Source organism: Mercenaria mercenaria, chromosome 13 (assembly GCF_021730395.1).
Source record: "Mercenaria mercenaria strain notata chromosome 13, MADL_Memer_1, whole genome shotgun sequence".
Taxonomy (NCBI): domain Eukaryota; kingdom Metazoa; phylum Mollusca; class Bivalvia; order Venerida; family Veneridae; genus Mercenaria; species Mercenaria mercenaria.
In genome coordinates, this window is record NC_069373.1 from 60,220,189 (window position 1) to 60,238,822 (window position 18,634).

At 33.9% G+C, this 18,634-nt stretch overlaps 1 protein-coding gene across 2 annotated transcripts; it reads right to left on the bottom strand.

Moving 5' to 3' along the window:
* Positions 1 to 8,130: 8,130 nt before the first annotated feature.
* LOC123529318 (uncharacterized) lies at positions 8,131 to 18,391 on the bottom strand. Of its 2 annotated transcripts, none has more exons than XM_053521972.1 (2): positions 18,273 to 18,391; positions 8,131 to 10,965 (listed from the first exon to the last, which is right to left on the bottom strand). In XM_053521972.1, exons 1-2 carry the CDS (start codon positions 18,339 to 18,341, stop codon positions 9,082 to 9,084), a joined length of 1,953 nt encoding a protein of 650 aa, XP_053377947.1. In that variant the 5' UTR covers positions 18,342 to 18,391; the 3' UTR covers positions 8,131 to 9,081. The 2 variants fall into 2 exon arrangements, with proteins under 2 accessions (XP_053377947.1, XP_045165535.2); XM_045309600.2 differs by lacking the exon at positions 18,273 to 18,391 and adding an exon at positions 13,238 to 13,368.
* Between the last annotated feature and the right edge of the window lie 243 nt (positions 18,392 to 18,634).

The following is an 18,634-nucleotide window of genomic DNA, read 5'->3' on the forward strand; positions in this document are numbered from 1 at the left end:
AAACTTTTCCTGTAGGATGCACTTAACTAGCAACCCTCCATTTCTTTTAAGTTTCACGAAGCAAGCAACTTGTCAGTCATGCTGTTACTCTAAAGAACGAATATTTCAACAGTGGGGTTACTACCTTAGGTTCGTACACTGGGTATATTAAGTTAACTCTCAAGTCCGATAAACTAAAGACCAAGCCAAATCATAGTTTTCGATTTCGGGTTTTATTATAAAGCCCTAACAAAAAAAACACGAAATTTAAGTTCTACTACGATAGAATTATCCAGTCAATTTGTGACAACAAGTAGAATAAGATAGTACTGTATGTCAATAATTCTAATTATGGAGAGCAAGTAGGGAACCCACTGGTTGTGACGAAAGATGCCGCCCGTAACCCGACTTATATAAAATCTCACTACGGGATCATGACTACCAGATCATGACAGATAATGACTGTCTGTACCCTTTGGAGATGTTAAACGTATGTAATAATAGGGATCCATTTGTGAACCTCCCTTGGATTTATGACAGAAAATGGGTGCCTGGAAGTCGATTTGTGACTAACTAGCGTACTAGAGGTAGGATCAGAATTTGCTGACCTAGAAAAAAAATCTAAAGCATTTATTTAAAGTTTCTATATCTAGCAGACTGGTTCCCGGGATAGTCATACGATAGTTTGAAAAACAAATACAGTCTTAATGATATCATAAACCTAAAGTTCCTTGTCCGCAGAAAAGAATTCTCACAAATACTTGAGAACAGGAATTTACAGGAGTTAATTGCCTTTCTTTTAAACTTACAGTAGAACGGAAGTAAATATACACTCGGAATACTCTGCTCAAAATGGCAGAAAGCATATGTGACAAATTACAGAAAAAGAAAGAAAAGAGCTAAATCTTCAACACTGCATGAGTTAAAACCATACAGTTTAGCTGTAATTTAAGTGGGCATTGAATTTATCAAAACCGTTTCACCACATTTTAAGAGACTTTTTTCGCCTCATGAAATGTTTTTATTGAAATGAATATCAAACAATATCGGAGTAAAATCTCAGCTTTCTAAAAGTATTTTAGTGTGGAAATTTCAACATTTCCTTTAAGCAAATAGGTTGCTCAGGTTCTTAGTGTGGATATTTCTACATCAAGCTAAAATAGTTTATATGAAATGAAAACAAAGCAATTGTTCAAACACCTTTAAGGGGTTCATTTATCAAACTGTGGAAATTTCAACATTATCATTACATTTTTGCTCTATGATTTTAACAAACGGAATGTCACAATTTTCACACTGAAATATTCGTAGCTAATACAATGTATCTATTTAGAAAAAAACATAAAATCCGAATAAAAGAGGATGTACAAATTTTTGAATATATCAACACCCAAATAAATTGTGTTGTAACTAACAATGAAGTCTGATCTTCTCCAAAGTTTCTTACTGTTGAAATTTTCACATTTATCCTTATCAAAAAGCTTTATCAGGGTATTATTGTGGAAATTTCCACATCAACCGAAATAACCTAATATAAAATGTGATATAACAAAGTTCAATTCATGAGCATAAATATGTCCGTATCATATCAAATATATTTTTCTATTCTTAATAGTTTGACCTTGAATATAGTTAGGGCTCACTGAATCATGAATAGTCACAACTGTGTTTAAGTGCCGTTTGGTAGCTGTAAAAAGTCTCCCCGTACTTGGAAATAGTGTCTTTATAATTCCTGGTGCTTTGGGATCATGGAGTCCGTTCAAATGATGTGTAATAGAGTTCCACGTAAGCCGGTGCTAGAGAGTGTGGGAGATGTTGCATATTTCTATACTTCTTATGAACAGACTCAATCAAACCGAGTCTGCTTTTGATCTGCTTGGTTAAATTCTTTGCTTCCAGAGGATCTTCTTACATATTTTATTAACAACCACAACAATAATCCTCGGGTGGAGGCTGTAAAATGTTTCCCCGTACTTGGATTAAGTACTTTTACATTTTCTGGTCGTTTGCGCTCATTAAGTTTATTCAGTTGATGTATAATAGAGTTCCGCTTAAGCCGGTGCTAGAGGGCGTGAGAGGTGTTTGCATTTTTCATGACCTCTCATGACTCAATTAAACCCAATCTGCTATTATTCTGCTTGAATGCTTTTTCTTGCTTCCAGAGGATATTTTTACAGATTTGTATAAACTAACGGTCCCTAGTGCCCAAATTTACACAAATCTGGGAGAGGATCCTCATTGAAGTTACTGACCTACTAAAATGAAAATCCGTCGTTCATGAAAATAATTTGTTTAAAATCATTTTTATTTTAAGCTCTTGGCACCTCATAGAGGGTAGAGAGTGTCCCTATGTGAACAACTATGAGAAAAAACCTGATATTGATGCTACAGACTGAAGTTAAGCGGTTAAAGGTCTTTCTATATTTTAACTCTCTAAAAGGATCTAAGAGCCCTGGTTTGGGTTTTATGTGTGAGGACTTTCAAATGATGCTTCTCATCAAGTTTGATGATATCATAACAGTGAAATTACAAGAAAGAAAATGTGATGGGAAACATCAGCATAGTCCTTTGACAAGAGGACCTTGAGGGTCCTATATTTTCTCCTGATTTAAACAAAAGTTTTGAGCTTGCCGTTGAAATTATGAAGACAAACATTTAGACTAGGTGTATAGTTATTAAGCAGAAAATGTACCTGCTGGAGTGTTTTAACGTATTTCACATAATTTGATCTAATGACCTAATTTTACCCGCATATGACCTAGTATCTAATAACTTGACCTAGATTACATAAAGTCTGACCAAATTTCATGTTTACAGAAAATATGAATTATACACTGCTCATAGAAAAGTTTTCAGTGACCTACTTTTTGTTGGCACATAGGTTGGTGCATTCGCCAAGTAATACCACATGACATAACTGAAGACATATTGATAACTTAGCTTATTTGTTGTATGATACTAAAGTGTATCGAAAAATGACTGGGAAAACTGTTTCCGGAAATCCATGCTCATATAGCTGAACAACTCAGTTTGACTGATGAGAAATAATGGCGAGATAAAAGTGGAGAACGTGACGAATTGTCCCGAGGTAAGCTAGCTGGCTGCCCAGCAACGGACAGCGTCGTGAAATATGACAAGCATTTATTTCTTTTAAAGATAACTTTGATTAAGAAAATAATCTTTTCATATTATTGTTTGGAATTACACTGTATATTTATTCGAAACTGTTTCTGTTTTGCCACCGTAAGCAAAAACAGGTCCAGACAGTAAGTTGTTTCAAGGATCGTTTCAAACTTCCTTTTTGTCTACTAAGAATTTGAATATGTTTAAATTTTAAGAAAAACGTGACTTGCATATAAAGAGTGATTGTGCTATTTGTATACCCGATTAGATTTATCATAATTTACAGGTGTGTGAGATTTACATTACGTTCAAATTGTACAATTTGTAATCCGACCTAATACACTCAAGCAATCATTTGGCATAATGTTTCCCGCCCACGTCCTTTCATAAAACATATTTTCCATCTGATCAATTTTGGACATAGTAATACAAAACGAAGGAATTAAACTATTATTTTTACACGAGACCGAACGTTGTAACAACTGTTTCAAGTGATTTCAATTGTCTATCTTAAGGGACAGGTTGCAAAATGTTTAAAGTTACTGATATCGAATATCTTGCCTCTCAAAACCTCTGTGTTAGAGTACAATTCTTACACGTGATTATGTCATCAATCCTGCTTACGGAAGGTTTGGGGTTCTGCAAAAGTGCTGTCCTATACCACCATTCCGGCTGTTAGATTGTCTCTGGACCATAATTATTTCACTGTGACTTCAACCCCAACAAAATAAAACAGTGGGATTCTGGCTATGTTTGATGTACTTAATATTTCCTACATTTTCCTAAACATCAAAATTACTCTTCCTTCTGTGACATAGTATCAAATGATGGATTTATTTTCTGGTTAAAATCTCTTAGATCCATATGTGAAATGCACAAAAATGTAATAACAGAAATGTGTTTAGGTATGATATGGTACCACTATAGGGTATTTATAACTTTCGTTGAAAGAAATACGAAACTTCAGCCTGAAGTCATTTATCCTTTAACCGTACGACCTAGACGTCCGGTCTTCAACTTAACAAAGGTCGGTGTATTATTTAACATTTGCTAGCATAAAGATACTAATCATTAAGAACTTAATTACTTTTTTAGATATCTAAGTCTCTTTAGACTTGAGGCAAATTAGATGTGCGGTCTATATTTAAACAGCTAAGCTTTCAATATGACCTTTAAGTGAGTCCATATAAGTTGCGGGACGTTCTGGGTTCGCGTCCAGGTCTTCATTATTTGATGTCTATATAGTAGTCGCAACTTGACCGCGATGGTTGACCTTAGGCTGATTATTCATATCGATTATTTCATTGTAGAAATAATGGGTGCCTAGGGTATATTCATATATTCTTAGGCACACTCATTTTCAATAATAGGTTGTGCCTCATTATGTATTATAATACAAAGGTCAACCGTCGGGGTCAAGTTGCGTCCACTATACTTCATTGTTAGATGTTTGCTAACCATCTTAGTTCTTCGTTTATTTTCCTGGGACTACAAAATTTCTTTCTCTTGTCATCTCCTAAATTTGTGTTTATCTACCATGTGGATCACGGAAAATGCATGAACTACATGCTATATATAGATGATAACGCTTTCAAATATAAATTTAAGATATTTGTATAATAAATTCCTATTACTGTTAGCTATCCAGCCTTTTCAATGTCTATCCTTATAATGGTGGATATACCGCTTGATTTGGAGTAAATAGTGTACAATTTGACGCCGTGCGTGACAGTGTTTTATTACAAAGTGTAAAGAGTAAAATGTAATTGATACTACATGGAATTAATTTTTGATACTGTTATAAAATTATGTACTTTGATATGAAACCGGGTTTCCGTCGTGCTAAATATTCGTGGGTAGGTGCCCATTGTTTTCATAAAAATAATCAGATGTAATTGAATATGTCCTATTTTTCAATATAAAGTGAAACCGTGTGCAACTTTGGTTTGAAACCCTTCCTATTGTTTTCATGACTGTGACTCAAAAAAGGTTTGTCCGTTCCTGTCTGAACATGACCTCGATGACGTATTCCGCTCTATTGTTTCGGACCTAGGCTTGGGCTATGATTTCTATTGTTCGATATGACCTTGACTAAGATGTATTTCAAAATTATCATTTTTGTAGATTCCATTGCACTACAACTACATTCAGGTTGATAAAAAGACACTGTATTAAAATTTATGATTGATACAGTTACAACCACAAGATTTAAAGGGGAATATGCAATTTTCGCAGAAAGAATTATGTGAAACATTAATACTAACGAAACAAGTATCAAAATCGGACAACAAACATATACTAGTAAGATATAGCCATTTCAATACCATTTATGTACTCAGACAGTGACGTCATCATTCTTTCATTATACGGGCATTGCAATATATTGAAACATCAGTGAATAACAACTTAAAGAAATATTGTGTTGGCCATAGACTATATGAACCTTAATATGTATGTAAAAGTGTATACCGTAACCTTAAGCTCCATGTTTAATTGTATTGAACATAATATTACCATAAATACACTATTTTGAAAAAAAAATGCGTATATAAGGCAAGGACGATGACGTACTGTATCCAAAATGGCTGCTGTTTAATTAATTGATTAATTGCCATTTCTTTTTTGTTTGTAGTCCGAGTTTCATAATTTATTTGACAGTTTATAGTATTTATTAAATTCTTTCTAAATATATACATTGTCAAATGTTGAATATTTCCCTTTAAGGTTACGACCGGGAGTAAGATTTTTGCTTGTTTTCTGAAATTTGTTAGATAATTGATACAATAAAATACCAATGATCTTTTTTCTTAACAAAGTATCTGTACGTTTATTCGCAAAGAATATGATAACTATTTTTACTTTAATAGATTGTTTGAAAGTGAAAGTGAAACATCTTACGAAATAAATTCAAACGTGTATCAGTTTTCCTTTTATGTTATCAGATATCAAGTACTGAAATCATTATATTTTGTATGAAAACAACACATATATAACCCTGTTGCAATGGCCGCCATTTTCATAGTTCATCATTCCGCAAAGTCGCGGACCTGGAGAGATGGAGAGATTTATTCGGGAAAATGTGATCATAAGCACCATCTTACAATTTGGTATATGTAGCTACAAGGGTTCATACGAAAGTAATGTCACTGGAGCTATAAAAATGTGTATAATTAAACGAAAAGAACAAAATGCTTACCCAAGTATCTTGATCTATTTACAGTATGTTTTGAAAATATCATAACAATATTGCTTACCTATCTCAATATCGACATACACAAAAAGGGAGTAATGAGGATCGCCGAACGTTGCTCATGTTGTTTGCGTCTAAAGTACATATTTTTGTTACGCAGCAATGAACAATTCTATGCAGGGCACTATAGTATTAAAATAGAAAAAGTGGAAACTCCACAGGTCGCTCAACACAACAAAAACGAAAATGTTGCAGGCTCGGTTTAATTGAGCCTGTTCATGGACGGTAGTGAAAATGCATGCTACCGTCCACGCCCTCTAGCCCTGGGTTGAGCAGAACTCAACATTTACAAATGCTAAAAGTACAAGTACCAATTTAGAGACATCCACAGATGTGTTCATACGGCGGTGCACATGGAACCTTCAATGCTACACTAGTGTGTAATTCCATGAAAAGCGGCGTATGGTCTCCAGTTAAAATAATGGGTTTGCCCTAAACGAGAAAACAATGAGCAGAATTAAACAAACTGGAATTTAGAAAGGGGATCTGAGGTTATGGAGCCTGCATATCACAGGAACTGCCAAAAGACAAAATTAAAAAGCAGGCACCATATCCAAGGGATGATTAAACAATACCCAAAGCTATGAAAGCGGGAGTATTGGAACCACCCAGGCCGAAATGTTCATTCTGAGAAACTAAACAGTACAAGTAACACAACATAAAAGTCGTGCTGAACGATCTGAGAAGATAGAAATATAACAGCCCTGATTGAATGTACGAGAAGACTTTTTACGGCCGCCACACGGCACAAACAACGCTGCTGTGATAATAAAATAGAAAAAGTGGAAACTCCACAGGTTGCTGAACACAACAAAAACAAAAATGTTGCAGGCTCGGTTTAATTGAGCCTGTTCATGGACGGTAGTGAAAATGCATGCTACCGTCCACGCCCTCTAGCCCCGGGTTGAGCAGAACTCAACATTTACACATGCTAAAAGTACAAATAACAATTTAGAGACTTCCGCAGATGTGTTCATACGTCGATGCACATGGAACCTTCAATGCTATACTAGTGTGTAATTCCATGAAAAGCGGCATATGGTCCCCAGCTAAAATAATGAGTTTGCCCTAAACGAGAAAACAATGAGCAGAATTAAACAAACTGCAATTTAGAAAATCACGTAACTGCATTTTTATACGTCATTTGTTGATTGTCTTTGTTTGGTTGGTTTTCTCTTATTCTGCTTATAAAAGAAACGCTTTTTTTGTTTTCGGAGAAAGTTGTCCGTAGTGAACTTTGAAGATGTATGCTTTTAAAAAGGAACAATCAAAGAAAAAACTATTTCACAGTGTAATCATGATTGAATTAGCTTACATGTTCATATAATTTCTATAACAATACAATGCTAAATTAATGTGCATTGTGCGCATTGACATTTCTTCCGAATCGTCTTCGTTTGTGACACATTAATTTTCGCGCTATGGCCGATACAATGCTTTTTCGACATACACTTATATATTCAAACAAGAGAGATAGAACACACGGAGAAAAAACGAACATTACTTAAAAATATTCTCTAATGAAGTCAACATTAATATGTACTTTTTACGGCCCGTCACGAAAAGAAACAAAATGATATAAAAACCTCAGTTTAAACATGGTGAAAACCCACTATAATAATCAGATGATGATATTACAAATTCCAAAAAACATCAGAAGGAACGTTTTCTTCGATACATATGTCCAAGATCAACACAGACGACTAGAGTCAAGGATTTGGACAATGTTCACAATGACAGTAACCGTTAAATTACACGAATACAAACACAAGCCTTAATAAGAGACATATTTAATTTTCTAATATCTGATTAAAAATAAAGTGACTGATATAGATAACGAATCAAATTCAACAAAATTATGCATATTCACACATGCACAGACGCATCATACTTAGATATGAAAACATGATATTTATCAAATAACAATATAATCCTTGATAATCTTTTTATCACCAGGACTGTCGTCGTTCCAAGTGAAAGATAAATTTGACGGTTTATGTAACCTCCAAGAGTGATTTTTTTAAACTACTGAATGTATCGAATGTTTCTCTTTTCTTTGAATCTGTTCACTGTGCTAAACACGATGCCTTATATCCATGATTGCAAAACCGTGCTGTGAAATGTGTCCTAAACCATGTAATTTGGACTACGTGACGTATACAGAATGATTCTAAGCTATGATTTTTGAGCTATTTTTAAAGCTGATTTTATAAATAAAGATATTTCTTTAATAAAATTAAAATGAATATTGACAGTACACTATATTTAAAATAAACCTAAAAGCATTAAGTATTTGCATCTACTGATGTTAAGATTTAAATCAAGGTACTTAAATCACATGCAGAAAAAGCATTACGTATGAAAGAATGTTAATCGTTTACTAACTGTGAACTATTACATATAAGAAAAAAAACTAAGCTGTATAAATCTGGCGAAAAACAATCCTGAATAAATAAGTCAAGTTTATACGGATAACAAAACATACAAAAGCTATTTTGCACAGGTTAACGAGTGCTAAACAGCGATATAGGCAACCATGATATTTCAAGCATAATTTTCTAACCAGTACTTTTTCGATTACCTCCATTCATCAACTAAAGCAATTGCATTTATAAATGTTCATGTTTCATGTTCGTTCGAAATTATAAGTATATAAGGTTTTATACCTGTTAGAAATTGGCATGCGTATTTTGTTTGTTTTCTGTTTATGCCAACTCAACAATTTTCACCTAAATGCCTATGAAACCAAGCTTTCGGGACTCGTCCAATCTATCCGAATTGGAAGAAATCACGATAACATCATCAATCACACATATTCCAAGACAGTCCTGAACAAGGTCAACGGTTTCGTGCTTTCTTATTGGTGCGCCGTCTTTAGCCGCAAATATCGTTACTGTTCCCGAGGAAGCTATGCAAAGTTTGTCTTTATACAAACAAACAGATTTTGGTTTGAACAACTGGTCCTCACATTTGCGTTTCCAAACTGGTGCTAAATTTTTAAGAGACACACATTTAATTGATTTATGTTCCATGTTCATAACATAGATACAGTCATTTTCGAAATCATACGTTGTGGCAATATCCGACGAGCCTGTTGTATTGTCGATTTCCGTTGATTTGATCTTCTTTCCTTTCCCATCAATGAAAACCTGCTTTGTTTTTGTACCTATGGCAAAACGTGACTTGTTTTTTGAATAAGAATAATCAAATCCAGTAACATCAGATAGTTCTTCTTTTAAGTCGATAGTGTTTTTCGTATCAAAGCCTTTGTCAGTCACACAAATAGTCTCAATTTTATTCCCTTCTTTCTGGGTAAGTATAGCGAGCTGATTATTTTCCATAGCTGCAATGCTTGTGACTCCATCGGGGTACTGTTTAATATGAACATTTCCATCTAGTTGTGCCACGACAACAGAAGATTGCTTTCTATTTAAAAGCCCAATTCGATCCGGACCTATGGTCACAAGTTTTTCGAATTTCAATGGTGTATGAATTGAGTCTAGTCCTGATAGAGGTAACGTTGTATTGATCAAGTACTTTGCTTGTATAGGGGTTTTAGGGGCGAAACTTACATCTTCATAATCTTCTAATTTCTCTCTCGGTTTATCTTTGGGGCCGCCAAATATTTTAAACTTCGATTTCTTTGCTTTTTCTGGTTTGGATTCAGGAACTGTTTCAGTTTTCGGAGACATTTTCGAATCGGTTTTTGCTGCAGTCATGTCATTACCTGGTGCTATTTTCATTGCCATTTGACTGGTGTCTTCAGTTATAGATGCTCTCTTAGGCTTCGCTTCCGCATTTCGAGGAAATAGTTTTGGCCTTTCATGGTATTCATCAGATGAAAAGGCACCAGGCTTTGGGGGTATTTTTGGTGGCTGGCTACCGATAATTGCCGTTGGTATTGAATACGCTGTTTTATTAGCCTGTGATTCATCTTGTGTGGGAAGTGAATAGTGATCCATGTTGCTTAAAGTTACTTCTCCCAAGACACCTTTTGACTTGCTCATCGCTTCTTGAAACATTTTGCTTGCTGTGAATACTCCTTCTGGATTAGAATCAAGATCAGGAATCTCATCGGTCAGCTTTTTCTTTACTTCCTGTAGTTGTGATTCAAGACTCTCTACATCACTAACTGTCGCAACAGATAACTTTTCAAGATTTTCATTAATTGTCTTTTGCACACCATCTAGTTCCTTTTTGTTGCTATATAAATCTTTGAGAAATGAATCGCTGTTAGATTCTACCGAATGTAGTGTGTTTTCTTTCAGTTTGCAGAGTTCCTCTGACAGCTGGTCATACATTTTCTTTACTTCTTGTTCCAAGTTTTCTTTCACTTCTCCAGCTTTACGTTCGTATTCGACAATGAAAGTTTCCTTTCTAGAAGCAATTTGTTTCATAAGTATATATTCAAGTTTGAGCTTCTCCTTTCCTTCAGAAATTTTATCAATTTCTTGAATAGTGTAGACATCTAACTTAGCTTTAGCTATAGCGCACTGAAAACAAAGCAGTTCTTTGTTCTTCAAGCAAACTGCTTTTGCAACTGCATCATTATGGGCAGAACACATGGGAGTAACATAATTTTGTGAAGTTTCCATCTTCAAAGAATCTTGCACCTGAAAATAAGTTTAAAGTGTATAAGTAAAGTATTGCTTCTGGGAATAGCATAGTAATTTTCAAAACGAGAGCAGACGCGGTTAGATTCTTTTGGAAAACGTTTATGATACGCATATTAACATTTATTGACCGGTTTCATTTTTATAAAGTTTTAGGCAGTATTCAAGAATTTGGTCAGGAAAAACAAACGTGGTAACTCAATCATGCATGGGAACATGAAAAGTGGTTGTGCTATCAAAACAAGTGTCTCTTTTGCTACGAAAGGTTGTCTCTGAGATGAAATGCTTTGAACCCGAAAATATATCTTTATGTCGCAGTTCATTTATTCAAAGAGTCTCAAGTTGAAAATATTTTCAATCTAACAGTTATCTGAGTTACATAACATATACGCAAGGTGATGCGTAAAAACTCAATGTCTTAAAACATTATATTCTTTCCATTTTACACCAGTAGATATTATATGAAAGTACTTGTTGATTAATTCGTTTTCACGAACACCCTCATAGTGTATGAAAAAGGGTAAACGTTATGATTTGAAGCGAAGAAATTTCTGTAACCTTAAACAATGCGTCTACAATAGATAAATAGTATATACAGGTAGAACAAATACAATAAATGTTCCAGCTGTCACCTTATTTACAGGCGGAGTTATGTCTTTTTAACATGAAAGAAAGCAAAATGTTTTAGTAAATAAGCAACTTCAGAATCTATAGAATTCGTTTAAAGTGAACAGTTTATATTATTTTTGCACTACGGTAACTCATTTGGGGTTAATTTGTAAACATGATAACTGAGTATTCTTGAAACTCTGTCAAACTGAAAAGTTTGTATGTTGACGCCATTTACTTTCAGATAGCATATTGTATTTAAACTTTAAACTAAATAAAGTTTAAACTTTGTGGACATTCAGTGGTATATAAGCTGCCATACATTTTGATTACCGTCCTTTTAAACCTTTCTTGTATTTGATAAAATAGGCTTGATAAAACTATGTTTAATTTTACATTCACGTTTTTTATTCTATACAAAACAGACATAAAATAATCTACAAAATCTTTAGGAAAAAAAAGATGTTTAAATAGCAATTACCTCGTAAAACTACTTTAGCTTTCGCTGTTTTTTAGATATTTTTATGTCAATAAAGTAATTATCTTCTTTTAGTTTAAACTCACTTCACTTAAGATATTTATTTGTGCTGATTTATCCTATTTAGCAATAAGTTGAATACCAAACAAAATTTGTTGAATATCTTGTTGTAATGTGGATTTGCTTATTTTAGAAGCTGGAGAACTTAAGAAAGATATAAAAATCATCAGTATTGTTCAATGAGATTAAGAAAAGTATTATTTACAGCAAAATCATCTATGTTAACGAAATAAAAAAACTGAAAAACACAGATAACAAAAGATACAATAATAAAGATACTTTGCTAAACACTCTTCACTGAGTGAACATAATATGCACTTGTGTAGCCCCGAGTGAAATGTCATATCAGGTGTTGACGAGAGAAACAATTAAGCTATATTGACCTTTGAGTCAGAACATTGGATCAGAAACAAAGTACAGGAATTCGATACTTTTGTTTCATAGTTCATTATCGCAAACAATCAAAGACAAAGTATACGCATATCAAATACTGGATTTTTGTCGTTTTTCAAAGTGTCTATACCTTTCTTTTGTAATATGTTTAAATCCGTCTCCCGGCTCTAGTTCATAACGTACGTGCTGTTGATAGTTGAATTTGACACGTTCAAGTTAACATAAGGTCCACTTAAAATATACTTCATTTTAATTATCGTACAGTGGTTCCCGCCGAGTAAGCGATAAATAAAGAACAATATATTTAATGTACAACTGAAAATTTTTCTTCCAATGTTTTTAACCAAATTCTTACATTTCATAATTTCTCTCAGTGAAATTTTTTTTCTGTAATATTTCAATAATTCACTGGAACTTGTGCGGTATTGTGAGCGACCGTTATAAAATGTGTCAGACGAAATGAACAATATACAAGTGAAAACAAATCACATAATATAAAGCAAAATTAAATAAATTACTTCAGAAGATTCTCGTCACACATTCCGCTAAAACATTCCATTTTTAAATATTCCTTAGACTTGACTTAAATTCTACATGTAAATCATCTTACGCAAAAACGTTCACTGAATATAAAGAACAATCAAATAAATTATTATTTGATATACATTTCGACTTATTACGTCTTTTTCAAAGGAGTATTAAAACTATTCGCCTAAAAATCAAAATATTTACCTCAAATGTCTTTTATACATACTCCGTTATAACAGTCTGAAATATGGCGAAGAAGGAAGTAGAACAGCATTAATCTTTCTTTCTTAGGACTTTTGGACTTTTTACTGGTCTGCACACGTATAAGATATAATATGAAATAAGGCACTGCCTCAATCAGGTATCGATCCAACTTCAACGCATTTGAAAAGAACTGTATAATGACATCACGGAAGGACACATTTGTTAATTCGATAGTAAACATTTCTTTCGGTATATCGCATGTTACAGTAAACGGATCAATCCCGATTTTCGTCGCTACGCGTAGAATCGATTCCCTATCAGTTTAAAGGTAAATTTTGGAATAAAAATAACACTGCCCATATTGTATTATATTACAGGTTATTTCCGCCTCTTTTATAGGCGCAGCCTCCAGAGAGGTATGTTTATTTATATGAACTGTACTCGCTAGGTGCTTTTATTTACAAGTGTAGACTACATGTATATATACCATAATTTTTATGTTGTCCATATTTGTACTGATGTGCAAGACGATACGGTTCACACAAGTTATGTGGACGCTTATTAGGCACTAGGAAAAAGCGTATCCTCCTAAAAAAATCAGAAGTCAGTCGCTCTATGCACATGCCCGAAGTACACATTTTTTAATTCAATAATATATGTCCAAATCGGTAAATCGCAAGTTTCCATAGAGGGATCTATCCCGATTTTCATCGCTTCGCGATATACTTTGACAACACGACACATTTTTGCATTCACAACATAAATTGGAGAAGAGCATTTGTCAGGCGAGTGTTATCTATTCTCTCGAAATTTTAACATACTAACTCGGAAATTCCTTTTTGACTGATTAACTTGCTTTTATGCCCCCTTCGAAGAAGAATGGTTATTGTTTAGACAAATCGGTTTCTGGATGATAACTCAAAAATGCTTGGGTTAGGATTATGAAAGTTGGTAGGTAGGTTGGTCATGGCCAGCAAATGACTCCTGTTGATTTTGACATCAGTAGGTAAAAGGTCATGGTCACAGTGACCCAGAACAGTTAAACGGCTTTTGGGCGTTAACTTGAGAACACTTGGGTCTAGGAGCATGAAAAAACAGATTGGTGACCAGTAGATGATCCCTACTGATTTTGAGATCGGTAGGTCAAAGGACAAGTTCACAGTGACCCGGAACGCTTGGATCTAGGATCACGGAATTACTACGGAGGTTGATCATGACCAGCAGATGACCTCTATTGAATATGAAATCAGTAGGTCAAAGGTCAATGTCACAGTTACCCGGAACATTTAAACCGTTTCTAGATGATAACTTGAGAACACTTATGCTGAGGATCTGGAGACTGTATAGGGTGGTCGATCATGACCAGCAGGTGACCCCTCCTGATAAGTTGGTCAAAGGTCATGGTCACAGTAACCTGGAACAATTAAATCGTTTCCAGACGATCTGGCCTAGGATCACGAAACTGAATAGGGAGGTTAATACCAACAGATGACAACTATTGATTTTGAGGTCAGTAAATCAAAGGTCAAGGTCACAATGAACCTGAACAGTAGAACTTTTTCCAGATAACTAGAGAATGCTTTCACGTTTGATACGGAAGTGACTAATGACTGGCAGAGGTGAGTACGTCAAACGTCCAGTGACCAAAGAATTTCTGTTCATTCTGCAGTTACTGAATGTATCAACGGGGATGAAATAACATAATAAATAGATAGTTTTCATTAAAACAATTATCAGACTAAAGGTGTCATATTAGCGACTTTAAATCAGTACACGTGAAATAAAGAATCAAATAAAATATTCGAGTCAATGTAATTTTTATGGATCCCCTCTGCTTGTTTAAGGTAGTATCAATAACCTTACTATTGTCTGCATCATTTTATAGACTGTCGGGATTGCATAAATTGGACTACTTTATAAATGCATTATTTTATATCAATTAGATCTTACACTATCAATTGAATATGTTTTCTGTGGAAATCCGTTAGGGCCATCGCCTTTGAATGTGTACGATGATGATGACGCGACAGTACATCATTCAACTAACTTCGACCCGGACTACGGACAGCGGACTGCGTACTTACAGTAGGGGTTTTCTCAAAATATTTAAAGGTTCGCAAAAAAGAAAACATACTTCGGGTTTATATGTTTCTTTTACCTATATATGTAGTAACTTTTGCCTTCATTGTACAGATTAGTGTATTGTGATATAATTATCTGCTATTATACAATACATACGTTTGAAAATATATGGATAGTGAACAGGCTACATTTAAAACACGTAATTGCAATATTCAGATACCATCTAAATACTCTGTCACATTTTACTTGCGTTAAGCAGGTTCTTCAATCGACATGACATGTGAAGTTTCAAACCCACTGTACTACGATAATACTTTACCTTAATATGTTCATGCATTAAAAATACAACTTAAAATATGGATATGAAGATAACGGCGATTCCTGGTTTTAATATGTATCCGTCCATACAATTCCTAGACTAGTTTTTCCTAGCAACAAAGTAAGAAAAAAAACGCAGTACAAAATATTATTGTGAAAAAAAGATAAAACATTGTGAATGAAATGAAAGTTCGTTTAATTTTTGTTGCATAGTATAGATACAGTGTTCTCGTAGACTTCTGTACGAGAAAGGTCATTGTTTTTCATTTATTTTTATAATTGTATCTAATGTTTGATAAAATAGAAGTTTTACAGAAATATCTTGAATGATTTAGTTCAACACTTTGTCTAAACATCTTTCAACCCCGTCGAAAAAAAATCCGATACATTACCATATTTTAGCTAAAACATCCTGAATTAGTTATGTATCAGCATGTTTGGAAAAAAAATGGAAATAGCCACTTCTTATTTTCATAATCTGATATCGGAATTGCATGTTAAAAGTTGTTTTAAATTTACTATCTTAAAGTGACTACTCAGTATAAATTATCAGTCTCTAATTGAATTTAATCTTTAAGTACCATTAAAACTGGCTGTCCAAATGTCAATCTAAAACCCAGCGGAGACCGAAAATTGTTTTGTGAACATTAGGCATAGGACGCGTCCTAGGTCAAATTCCGATCATATTCCAAAAAACATGTTTTATGGCCAATGCATGCATAGAATTGTCAACGAAATCTAAATCTAAAAATAAACGCCACAACTAGTACTTTCAATTTCACGTTTTTTTCTGAAAAAAAAATAGGTTTCAGTACTCCGAGAAAAATAAGAGATTACAAAGTAAAAGAAAATGGTATTTAAATAAAAAAAAATGCTATTTGCATAGTCTGAAACCACAAAGAAAATATTGGGGCCTCTGTGGCCGAGTGGTTAAGGTCTCTGACTTCAAATCACTTGCTCCTAATCGATGTGGGTTCGAGCCTCACTCGGGGCGTTGAATTCTTCATGTGAGGAAGCTATCCAGCTGGCTTACAGAAGGTCGGTGGTTCTACCCAGGTGCCCGCTCGTGATGAAATAATGCACGGAGGGGCCTTCCTCCGCCATCAAAGCTTGAAAGTCGCCATATGACCTAAAATGGTGTCGGTGCGACGTTAAACCCAACAAAATAAATAAATAAAGAAAGAAAATATAGACAAATGATAAGATTGCTTGCGATTCCATGGAAAGTAGCTTTAATGAAAAAGGGTATAAAAGGTAAAAGGATATTTTAATGCGCCCAGTTAAGAATACTTGTAAGACAAAATACATGTATATCGGTAATTCATATATACAATACAACGGATATTAATAAATCTTATAACTGTCTTTTCTCGAATATTTTAAACGGAAACAGTATTACGGCATTAGAACCGGATGCTAAATATGCCGCTGTTCAGTAATGCATTAAAAACAAACTTATATACAGTTCGAGAAAATCCCTATATTAAGTTCGCAGTCCATGGTCCACAATACGCGTCGAAGTAAGCTGAAAATCTCTACTATCGAGTTTCGCGTTTCAGATCAACACATTCAAAGGCGATGGCCTTAAATGGAATTCCGTAGAAAACATATTCAATTGATATATCTGATTAAGCAAAATTACAATTAAACGCCTGTTTAAAAAGTTAAAATGACTGACATTCTGCTTAAAGACAGAAAATTTCAAATTAAACGTATAGATTAAGGTAAGATATATGGTCGCATTCCAAAATGCTTGATTTGTAACAATAAACTGTTTTTGTCAACAATGAAAAAATTGTCATTTGTTAAAAAATGAAATCTGAAACTTGTCGTGTGAAGAAATTTACTCAGTGGAAAAGTTATGAAAACAATTGTGTATCAATTGAAATGTATGTATTGTTTGACAAAATCTGGCACGGGTACAAGACGAAGTCCCGCTCACAATCATAATATTTAACAAGGCATTTAAATAATATGAAGAAATGTTTAGTTATAGCAATTTTTCATCCAGATAAAATTATTGCATTACAATTAACATGTAATTAATATATTTCATTGACTATATATTGAGTATATAATGCCATTTAAATTTGTATGGTTGAAATAAAAAATGAAAAGTAAGGTCATGAAAGCTGCTGCATGGCCATGCAATGATATCATATATTTTGAACGGGTGTGTTTGTTCCTAGCTTATCTTGTTTAAAATGTTGACAAAACTTGATAGATAAAGTATATAAATAGTGCCCCTTGCCTAAAAGGAAATTGTTTATGCATGAAGTTAGGCATGTTCACATTTAGGTTGACCGTGATGTCTTTGACCTTTTATATCACGGATTCAAATATAATCAGGTTCATAATTTAATGGGGGTTTTTTTTATTATTATTTTTATTTTATTTTGCTTTCTTACTTAACAATCAATTAATGGTGCTCAAACCTTAACATTTTGTCAGGAGCTAACATAGATTTTGTATAACACATACTAAAAATTTTCTTTAAATGGCGGGCAAAACCATTGGTTGATAAAGAACAATCAAATAAAATATTAAGTGATAAATAATTCGACTTATTACGTCTTTTTTAAAGGATTATTAAAAGGGTTATTAAAACTATTCACCTAAAAATCAAAATATTTACCTCAAATGTCTTTATACATACTCCGTTATAACAGTCTGAAATATGGCGAATAAGGAAGTGAAAAAGCATTTAATCTTTCTTTGCGGGAGTGCGCTTTTTAGGACTTTTGATTGGTCTGCACACTTATAAGATATGATAAAGATACTTTAACAACACAACAAAGTTTTGCCTTCACAATATAAGTTACAGAGGAGCATGAGTGTCAGGTGCGTGTTATTTATTCTCTCGAAATTTCAACATACTAACTCGAAAATTCGTTTGTGACCCTTCAAAAGAAGAGAGGATATATTGTTTTGTTCATGTCGGTCGGACCAATCGGTTTCCAGGTGGTAACTTGAGAACTCTTAGGCCTAGGATCATGA

Bases quoted from the DNA above. Each gene is read 5' to 3' on its own strand.
- LOC123529318 (XM_053521972.1), bottom strand. From the start codon at position 18,341: ATGCTTTTTCACTTCCTTATTCGCCATATTTCAGACTGTTATAACGGA. The intron at 10,966-18,272 runs GTAAATATTTTG...ACTTATTTTCAG, and splicing joins TATGTATAAAGACATTTGAG to GTGCAAGATTCTTTGAAGAT.